Below are 11456 nucleotides of genomic sequence, written 5' to 3'. Positions count from 1 at the left end.
GACAATAGAAGATTTATTTATTAATGTTTAATGTTCTGTTGTAATTGTATTTAAAAAGAGTGTCTATTATGGAGTTTTGGGGGTTAGCATTGTGGTGAAGAATTGCACTTGGTCAAGCTTAACTACAAAAATATCTTGAAATTCTGTTAAAAATTGTTTTAGATGGAGTAGCATGTCATAGTGCAGGATATGCAAAAAGTATTTAATGTCAACTTTGTCATCTACTATATGATATCCCTTTCAAACACATGTATATGAATATTCCTGACTTGGTCTTTTGGATATTGGCCATTTATATATCGCCAAGCCCTCCATTCCTAACCACCCAACAACAACTAATCAACTTAACTAAGCTATATTATGCTTTCTGAATATACTGTATATGTATGATACATTATAAACCATATCTATCAGTACAGTAAATTATTGTGTACAAATACACTGCTACTTATCCAGCAAATGTACACTGCTCACCAAAGAACAAAACAAAAGATTTTTAAAAGATAAATGTTTATTTAGAGATAAAAAGTTGTTTTTTTTTTCTTGTTTTTTTTTTAGGTACTTTAAATATTTTATTGTTACACTTGCTTTTTTACTTACAGATGTCCTCAAAAATAAAAAAATAAAATATTTCTATTCATTACTTCAAAAAGGTTATATCTTGAATTTATAAACACTGTCCTTCTTAGCTGTTCTTAATAAATGGAAGGGTTCAAAGAGACTTGCAATAGAGCACAATCGGTCAATGTCTCTATTACGCTCGTATTAGAAACCAAAGACTGGGCATCAATCTCTTTTGCTAAAAAAATAAGCCTCTTTCAACATTTGTATTGCATTTCCATTTGAAATTTAGTTTAAAAGCTGAAGTGTGTCATTTCCGCACCACTAGCGTCACTAAACGGAATTGCAAAAGACTGTTTTCAATCAGGTTTCCCAAACACTACCCCGATCTTGCAATGGTCGAACAAACAAAAAGTCCTGCCCCAAACTTACTCCATTGGTTGGGCCAAGATTATTATGTCAGGATGGTTGGTACGCTCAACAAACCGAGCAATCATACGGTAGCGGTATAGGAAAAAAGCTTTTTAACTTTTTTGTTTTTTTAAATTGCACACTTCAGCTTTAAATTGTAGTTACACTTCTTCAATGAAGCATAACTATGGTACCAAGATAGAAACTTTTGAAATTAATTGAACATCTCCCTTTGTGATTGGCTGCAGTTCTGTTTAACTTCGAAAAATAATATTTCAGCCAATAAATGCAATGCATATAAATGGATTGAACATGTACTTTCTCATTTAAAAAATGAAATTATATAAATTATCACAGAAAGTAGAACTGCATTGAGTTTTTGGTGTTGTTACAGCATCCCATAAATGGTAGCTTAAATTGGCCCCTGTTCATTGATTTTGACATTATACAATGCTATGTTGAGCATACACCCTTGCCCTCAAATCATAAGTAATTCAACACTTCCAAGTACCAACGTTTTGAAAGACCTGTGAAGACAGTTACAATGCATATTGTTCTACAAAGTATTGCACATTACAGTTTGCAGCAAGCTCTTTTTGTGTGTTTTTAGATTTGATTAACAGTTGTAGATATGATCTATTGGTATTTGTTGTACAGAACAGTCAAATACAGTGACTTTTTTTAATACGAAAGGCAAATGTGATTGGAAACAAAAATAAACAGCTTAGATTTGATATATAAAAACAAAAACTACCCCTGAATCTATGTGAGTAATCTTGCCGGACAGCCTCACATTCCAAAAACCCTAAATAAGAACGTACTTGGTGTTTATAAATCATGTGACGTGATATTAATGATTGAATATGGTAGGTTGCAAAGGCAGCCTAGCTAGCGTCTTTAGTAATAGTATTTAGTAATGGAAGATCCTAGATTCTCCAGTTCAATAGTGGAAAAGACTGCTAAGAATTAGTGTGACATGCATTTCCAAGGTTATGCATCATCAGATAAGAACACTTACAAAACAGACTTGATGTACATGAACTTTGCACCATAGTGGAGGATGTAGTGTCCGTTGTGCTAGTGGTATAGAGCTTAAACATTACTCTGAAAACAAGCAGGGCTAATCAACCCGATTCTTCCAGACAGCACAAACTACAGTCTAAATGATTTGTTAGGACACACTTAGCTTCATAACATTGAAGATCTACAATAATGCATAACACAAAAAAAATAAAAATATCCTTATCAGTATTCTTGTCGTTTTCCAGTAAAAAAATCCTTAAAATAAGATCATTTTACTTGGATATTAAGTAGGGATGTCATAAAATATCTATATATCAGTATATATATTTTATCGTTATATATTTGTGGCATCAATATATTCAAATAAGCCAATGAATAAATTAGAAGCCCAATTTGCATGCTTTCCAATTCACTCAGTTGGCCTCTGTTTTAACAGTTTGGTGTAATAGAATGGGGAGACCACAAGAGGGCGATATACCAATTACTGAAGCCAGTCATTATCACACACACACACACACACACTTACAAATGATTTTTGTACTACTTCAAGAATTAACAATGTGACGTGAATTTGCAGGTTAGTGAAACTGGTGTAACTACGCAACATTTATTATGCAATTTCTCTTTATGTAGCCATGAATAGGTCTTTCGTTCAAGCTGGCAAACCACAAGAAGACATACTTGTTACTGAAAATACATTGTGCAGTCTCTATGAATGATACTTAAACACAATATATCATCCAGTAATTCTAGAGTAAATAATATTTGTCCTTTGATAATGATTTGGGTCGAATTTAATGGAAAACTATGCGATTTGCACTCTGCCGTGGTGCAGGGCGTTGACGGTGTGTGCGTGTCTTTGTAGAAAACAAACGAATCGATCCCAAGCCTAATATTAAGACGTGTTTTCTTTTTGTAGACATACATTTCACAAAAATGTGTGAGGTTTGATGTTTAAAACAAAAACAAAAAACAATATGCCAAAAGGGGGTTATTATCGTAACCAATTTTCGTAAAGGAAATTACATTTATTTAAGCTCAATCTACAGCATTTGTGGCATAATTACCAACTTGTTGATTACCGACTTGACCTTCCTTTTCAATAAAAAAAGCAAGATTGAGGTTACAGAGAAACACTTACAATGGAAGTGAATGGGGCAAATGTTTGGATGGTTTAAAGGCAAAAAATGTGAAGCTTACAATTTTATAAAAGCACTTACATTATATTAATTCTTCTGTGTGTATTATTTGAAATGTAAAGTTGTTGCAATTTTTTCACACTAAAATTATGTTAACGTTTATATTGATTATGTCTAAGTATTTTAATGTTTACGGATTGGCCCCATTCACTTCCATTGTAAGTGCCTCACTGTAACCTCAGTCTTGTGTAAACAATATTATGCCACAAATGCTGTCGAATTGAGCTTAACTTGTATTGAACACGGGATATTCCGTAAAGGACATTTAGATATCTTTTTTTACTGGAAAACAAGACAAAAATACTGATGAGGAAAATATTTTTTACCTAAAATGATGAGCAGTTCACCACGGGTGAACAGGTGGATTTTTCGTATTTGTTTTTAAATCTGAGTACACCAATTTTACTTGTCAGACATGATCCATGATTACTCTTTCACTATTTATGCAGCCCTTTGTGGGTTTTCCCCATAATTTTACTTTAAAAATAAGCACAGCTCACTTAAATTCAAACATGTACAAGATAAAATGTACAAAAATAGAACAGTCGTAGTTCTAATTTAGATACTGTTGTATGTGATCTCTTCTCTCTCTAATAACAGTGGCAATAACAGTAATATAATAGTAATTTGATAAAAATATTAAAAATACAGACAGAAAAAATTTAACTTTCTCTGTAGAAAACAACAACAACAACAAGGACTCCTAGTGCAGATGCGTAGCAATGTAAACCTGGTCCTACGACTATGTCAAAAGAGTATATTTTTAATAAATGTATATATAGAATCACATATATACTGTATATATAATGGAAAAGCAGGTCATTTGATTCCTCTCACAGAGAGCTTTCACATCATAGTTTCTACAATGGTATGGGTGGGCTTCGTCAAACTTCCGTTCCAGTTGGGGTCCAGAGGCTGCGACAGCTCGTTGCTTTTGGGCCGGTAGTCTTTGGGGCAAGAACTGGCCCCTCCCCTCACGGGTGCTGCCACAGCTTTGATCCTCTGGAGGGAAATGTAAATTTAAGGTTTTAGCTCAGTCAATAATGATAGCTCATTTTAATGTAGATGGTAAAATTGCTTAATAGATCTTTTACATATGCATGTATTGTAAAACACATTAAGCGGCTCTAGTGTTCTTTTAACCAGGAAACTGCTGAGATACATACAATGAGTCACGAAAAAAATCATTTTGCAAAAAAATTGTATCGTAACTTGATTCTATAAGACCAGGTTTAAATTAATTTGCAAATGAAGAGCATCAAGTCGCATATATGTTTCAAAACCTAGTTAGCTGCGTACAGTATTTATTGTTTTCCAAATTATGTAGAAATGTAGAGCATTTTCGAAAGTCTTTGTTTTTATAGTGGAGAAAAACTCTGTTCTATTTCTTTCAAATGAAAACGGATTATAGATGTGGCCCAAGATACAGTACCCTCTTTTGGCAGCTTTGCATATATCCTTTGCAGAGAAGACAATATCTGAATGTGCCAAACTCAATGAAAAATAATCATCCAAGATGGATGGAAAAAACTATTATAAATATTACAATATTTGTGTGTGCCTTGTTTATTTACATTTATTTGAGTATTGCTGTTAGCTTAGCATGATGCTAACCTCAAACTTTATTTAAATTAATTGTAAATTGTAAAAGACACATAAGTGTTATTTGTATAGCGCACAGAGTTGTAGAGAGCTCCCAATCAGCCACTTATGAGGTTGCATTTAATTTAGCTGCCTATGCAGGCACTGGAAGTCTAGTCAGCTCACTAGCTTTTGGAACAGAGCATTAATTACCCCAGAAAAGATAAAAACAATTAAGTCACAGAAAATAAACATTTGTCCTTTCGCAACCACTGAGGCTACACCCACATTAATCCAGATACATTTGAAAATGTTACTTCAATTTTGTAAATGCTCTCTGTTCACACTGCCATTTTCAAACGTTTCTAAAAGCTGTTCATCCACATTGAAACATATGAAAAAGTCCCTGACTGCACATGCCTAAAAAAAAAACTAAAAAAACATGAGGCCCCAAGTCATTTCCATCTACAGTCTGAAATGCAATTGTCCTCGTGTTGCACTGCTGGAGTAAATTCCCGTAGCCTTTGAAGAAATACAATGTGAAGGTTGTACAAAATAACATATTGCCATCTTGATTTTTTGGGTTAAATGTATCACATGACAACAAATACATCATATCTCCATTGTCCCTGTCCACACTACACCCCGAAGGTGGTGTTTTCAAATGTATCCACTTGGATGAGGTTTTATCGAAAAGCTCAGTTTTTGCTGGCCATAACGTAGCGCAATTGATGCATTTTCTAAATAAAACATATTAGTGTAGATGTAGAATAACTCACCTCTATGAGGGGCCCATCTGATTGAATGATTTTGATCACAACCACCATTGGTATGCAGATCATGGACGCAAGAGCAAGGGTCCAGCCAACTCCAATGGACCAATCTGGGTACTCGTAGACTTTGTTGTACCTCAATGGTGTATATTTGACCAATGAGAAGACAAAGCATCCCTGGAAAAGGAGACACATAAGGGTCACCTCAGAGTACGCCAACAATTCAGGGTTCATGCAATTACTCACTGATTAATAAAAATGGCAGTATGAAATGCTCCACACTGTCTAAAGGAGTAAAACTGTATAAACATCAACTGTAAATCCTCTTTTTCTGTTGAACACAAGGTCATTCACTGCATTATTTAGGGTTTACCAAGTTTTCAAAACACCTAAACGGGTTAATCTGCTGTACAAGAACCATTTAACCTAAAAGAACATAAAAAAACTTGTCACTCATGAAAGGCAATATGGCTTTATATAAAGAAAGGATTTCCTTTGTCCTCAGTTCAGAGAAAAACTACATTCATGATCTAATGGAAACTAATCCTGCACTAGTGCTCAGATCCTTCCATTCATTCTGTTGGCCAGGCAGATGGTCACCCCATCTGGAGCTCTGTAACAGTGAGTCGGGAGTCAGATTTTTGCAACAAATCCAAAGCGGAAAAGCAGTTTTTGCATGTAGCTGCATAGGGAAGGGAAGTTTGCACACAATCCTGAACATTGTGGTCGTAGATTGTATTAATGTAATGGGCCTAAGTGGGCAGTTACAAGCTATGGACACAAATTCACAATTATATTCTTATTTAGTTTCAAAGTTAATCAGACTTTCGATGCCATATTATTTTTTTTTATTATTTTAATTAATAAAACTACAAAAAACTGCAACTTTTAGAGTACAATCAGGTCCGCGTTGGGCAGTCATTCACACCTGCAGGTACGTACTTCTGTAAAGTTTCTGTTTAAACTCTTTTTATTTAACTGAGAATTAAACCTTACCACACACAGACAAGGTGTGACTATAGTCCAGCTCCACTTCATCCAGGGATTTGGTCTGTATCCAATCATCTCTTCAATCGCATCATAGAAATTATCAGCGCCTGTGAGAAAGAGGAATGTGTTTATGTATGACCTATGCAACACAGTTAGTAGATTGGTTTAATTCATGATTTAAGGCTGCACTACTACAAACACAAAACTGACCAAGAAATGACACAGCAGTGTTTGAGGAAAAGTGTACAGACAATGCCAAAGAAATAAGTGGAAAATGTGTGTAGATTTTTTGGTCAGAATTTACATCCATTCAAAAATAAGTACTGATTATTTCACCAACCTAACTCTGAAAACATAGTGGAATAAACAGTTGTTCTTCACGCTATCATGTTATCATGTTTATTGCTACAAAATGTTTTACTATAAGCAATCTCTACAGATTCGATGCCACAAACCAGTAAAATTGTACTTATAACTTGTAGAAACCAGCTAATCATATTGAAGCTTGTGATTTTGGAAAGCTCTAGGCATTTTTGAGTGCGATATGCATCAGATTGTCCATAGGCATGCCGTGTAAGGTGAGATACAAATACTAAATCTTTTGTGCTGCATTTTGCAGTTAGAGTACATTACCAGCAAAGTCCCCAGTAGCAAAAAGCATCAATACATCTACCTGCATGCTGGTTGTAAGCCATTTCGTCAATGGCTCTGTTTTCAACAGGAGTTGGCATGTACAGACCTATTCAGGGCTCATTTCGATTTTTAAATCAAGGTCATGACAGTGGGGAACAAAGAGCTTCTGTACACTTTCTCAGAATAGGGCTAAATGGCACAGCAGAAACCTTGTTTTGGGCACTAAATCATGGCTGTGATTGATCATAACAAAGTACCAGACCTGAGCTGAAATGTCAGAGTCATAGGTCATTTATTCATTGTCCAATAAAGTATTTTGTCAGCTATGAAGGATTTGTCTGATCTCTCAAGAAACTTATTTTGGTGGTTTGCTTGGTGGCACCTTCCAAGATGTTGTTTTTCAACAAAAAGTGTAAGTGCTGGTCTTTATCAATAAATTGTCAGTGAATTAATGTGCTTAATCATGTAATTAAAAAATGTAACAACTTAGTCTCATGTTAGTATACCTAGATTTTGGCTAAATGTTTTTTACGTGGCTCTTTCATGGTGAAATGTTCTGTAGGGGCACTACAACAACAATTACTTTTAATCAATTTCACACAAATAAAGTAAAATGGCAGATTATAAGTTCATAAACCATGTTTCTCACACAATGCAATCTTATGACATATAAACACATTTAAAGCACTTTTTACTATGGCACATGACTTGTAAGGCGGTGCATTTTAAAGTTGTACATTGTATAACCAACTACATTAACAAGCTAGTTCAAGTGCAAACAAATTTCGCATTAGCTCAACTGATAGAACGTTGCACTTGTGATGCAAAGGATGGGTGTATGAGTGCTAAAGAGCATGTGAGTTGACACATGAGCTGGAAGTTTCTAAAATGCACCACAAAATGACATAGGCTAGGGAGGTGTTTTGTTTTGTTGATTTAAACTTGATAGAGCATTAACCTTTGAAACCTCATCTGTTTGGGAGAACATTTAACTCTTTTAGTGCCACAAAGTGGACATTTCACCTTGGAACTGACGTGATACTTGTAATGAGCCATGCAATACTTTGTATAAATGTCACCAGAGTCACGTAATTTCCATGAAATCTGTCTGCATATTAATTAACTATGTAAATGGTTGAAATAAAATACATAAAATTATAAGTAACAGTTTCTTACAATTAAAAAAGTATTAGATAAAGGGCTTATTGGTTGAGCTAAATGCAGTCATGTCTAAAAATAGAAAAACATGTATTGAGACTATCAACTTGTCTTCCCACTTCCTGCGTGCTGCATTTTAATGCAAATGGTAAATATTTTAATAGGCGGTAACCAAGTAGTTTTTAAAATGAATGAGCATATCTACAAATATTCTTCTACAATATATTAAATATCTATTTAAACTATTTCGAAATAATGACCTTGTTACAGTTTCAATTGTTGAATATTATAGGGAAGAATTAGACCAGTGAGATAGGACAGGCCCAAATTCTCAATTTGAGGGGCCTTTGGAAAGTTTAAAATTACAAAATACTTTTAATATTATGTTCAGTTTTATGTTAAATAATACTTTTTCTAACATATCTAATATCTCTCTGTCGGACATGTGATTTGTGCCTTTATTGTTTAAAAAAATGTAGCAGGACACCAATTTGTACCCTATTCATGGTAAGTGCCTACAGTATACCACACTATTCTATTCAGAGAAGTTCCATTTTCTGTGCTCTTGATTTTGGACTTACCATAAACCCAGGCTACAGCAATACATTCAAAGAATGCAACCCATAAAAGGCACACGCCACTGGCTGCATAGTAGTCAAAGAGTTGAAACACATACATGCCACCCTAAAAAAAAAGACAAGAAATGAAAATTTAACAGGCTACAGAACATAGTATAACTGCAGTCAAAAAAGCTGACACAATAGAGGACTGTTATGACCAGTACCATCTCAAAGCGGGGGTTGGCTGAACAGTCGACTAGTTTTCTTTTGGTAACAAACACTTTTGTAGCAAAATTCATTCAGGGGTGACATAAGATATTCTGTCGCTGGAAAAAATGGGACATTGTGGCCAGAGCCACAAAATAGCATTCCTATTTTATCATTGTTCCAGAGGCTTAGCAATCAGGGGTCACCCACTAATGTGGGCCAGAGAAATCTTTTTTTTGCATTGTCAGAACAAGTTGTGGTCGCCTAGTATAGCAATAAGGTTCCTTCCTCAAAGCAGGTCAAGACTTCCATAAAAAGACATGGAAGTGAAGGATATAAGGCATTGCAGGAAGTGAAGGACCCTTTCCTAATGGGAGAGAGCTTTGGCTCTAGATCTGAAATGACTAGCGTTCCTCTTGATTACAGGAAATGAGGGTTTGGTTTAGGGCCATATACTATCAAATGACAATGTCACTAAAATCCTAAAAGGAAACCATATGGTGTTGGACCATTCAACTAAGCTGCATTTGATACACTCTCTATTTAGCCAGGAGAAACTAGCTGGTCCAATAGGTGACCGAAGTGGTGAACACTAGATTTTTAAAATATTTTTGGGGGGGCTGAAATAACACCATCCCACATTTTTGTGGCGAGACAAACAAGAGCAACCGTCTTTCTACCTGGTCGGATGCAGAAATGTTCAGTATTGAAAGCTTTGTGTTCCGTATTGCAGTGGAAAAATGCTCAAGGAGTTCAATGCTTTAAAGTCCTATGATGCAATGCTTGAGGGGGACCCTGTCCCGTTTTGAAGTGCTCAAAAATGCCATGTTTGCGAAATGTTGGCAACCCTACTTTAAAGTGAGGCACTGTCCACTGCCATTAAAAAGACGAGGGGTTATCTTCATTAAAACATCTCCTTTTGTGTTACACATAAGAAAAAATTAATATGGGCTTGGAATGAGAATTTCTATTTTTTTGTGAACTATTCCTTTAAGAAGTAAAGGAGTTCAGCTACTATACAGTACTTACCTTGGTGACCATTGTAAGTCCCAATAGGTAGCTCATGAAACACACTATAGCTATGAAAATTTCACGCCGATATCCCTTCCGTAGGAAGGATGGATACAGATCCACTAGGGATGTGATCTGCCCTTCCACTTCGACAAACTGGCGGGGGGGAAAGAAAAAAGGTTGTTAGCATTTTAGATGAAAACTGGTTAGATGTATGCTGACTCAAGCTGAAATGTTTTAACCATATGCCTACATACGTTTTAAGTGGCTTCTCTGTCTGTTAGCTTTGAGGCTGTTTGCTAGCATATTACTAAAAGTTGACAAAAGACATAAAATATTTAGCTGTTATATGTGTGACACTCTTGTTCTACCCCCTCCGTACGGGATTCGAACCTAGGTCTCCGGCATGGGAGGCGGGTGCTCTAACAAGGAGGCTAAAGGCTACAGCCTCTAGTGTCAGTCGTTAGTGCACCTCTTGAGGTCAGGAGAGTGAGGATCCGTTACACTTGTATTCAAAATTAATGGATTTTTTTTCTGTTCATAACAAAATGTATCAAAAATATTTAGGACATCACCTTGTACACACTCTTGAATGAGAATGTTCCTTCCCCTAACACCACCTGCCACTGACTAGCAATAGCAAGAAGCAAATCAAGGGTTACAGTTGTGGTGTAAACTAAAAGGCTATTAGCTACCCTCACGAAAATCGAGAGTTCGTTGCAAATTTTCCGCAAAATCACCACTTATAATTTTCACATGAAAATGAGCTTTGCGGCACACTTGCGGCAAATCGTCCATTGTTGCCAAAGGTTTGCCGGAGGTTCCCCACTACCGGCGAAGAGCTGGAAACTTCTCGGCAAACCTTTTTGGCGAATCAAAACCTAATTTGCATGTGAAAATAACAAGCTGAAAATGTGATTTTTTTTGTAAGGGTATAAAAAATAAAAATTGGATAAGCTCTTTTATATGTCCCGCCTCAACTTCCTGTTTCAATAAGAAAATACGTCAACAAAGGAAAGAACTAATTTCTATGGATCTACAAAGAGTGACATACCGTAGTAAACGAGTCTATTACCCAAGTACTGTAAGCTCACAAGTACTGTACAAAGAAATCCCTTTAATGTGATTTAGCTCAGCTGAGCGAATATCATATAAAGTTTTTCATTTAGCCATCCGAGCACCACGCTCTGGTACAGTGAACACCCTGGATGTGGATGGATACTGATTTAGCAGAGTGTTCAATTTCACTGGAGCGAGAAATGTGATAGTAGAGGGCTTGAACTGCTGCACGGACGATTAGCTGCCACCATTTTTTTTTTCTCTGTTTGTTATGTTCTCTCTCCTGCACT

The 11456-nt window shown here is 35.8% G+C and overlaps 1 protein-coding gene across 2 annotated transcripts in view; it reads right to left on the bottom strand.

The window, feature by feature from the left end:
* Positions 1-493: 493 nt before the first annotated feature.
* The window catches only part of LOC127640960 (sodium- and chloride-dependent taurine transporter-like), a 33579-nt gene continuing 22616 nt past the window's right edge, over positions 494-11456 (bottom strand). For both annotated transcript variants that reach the window (XM_052123702.1, XM_052123701.1), the window contains exons 10-14: positions 10126-10263; positions 8911-9013; positions 6545-6645; positions 5555-5725; positions 494-4196 (exon numbers count right to left, since the gene is read on the bottom strand). In XM_052123702.1, the coding sequence (XP_051979662.1) occupies positions 4041-4196; positions 5555-5725; positions 6545-6645; positions 8911-9013; positions 10126-10263 (669 nt within the window). In that variant the 3' untranslated portion in view covers positions 494-4040. The remainder of the gene's footprint in view (positions 4197-5554; positions 5726-6544; positions 6646-8910; positions 9014-10125; positions 10264-11456) is intronic.

Source organism: Xyrauchen texanus, chromosome 50 (genome assembly GCF_025860055.1).
Source record: "Xyrauchen texanus isolate HMW12.3.18 chromosome 50, RBS_HiC_50CHRs, whole genome shotgun sequence".
NCBI classification, from domain to species: Eukaryota; Metazoa; Chordata; class Actinopteri; order Cypriniformes; family Catostomidae; genus Xyrauchen; species Xyrauchen texanus.
The sequence above is the reverse complement of the archived record's forward strand: the minus strand, read 5'-3'. Positions and strand labels throughout refer to the sequence as shown.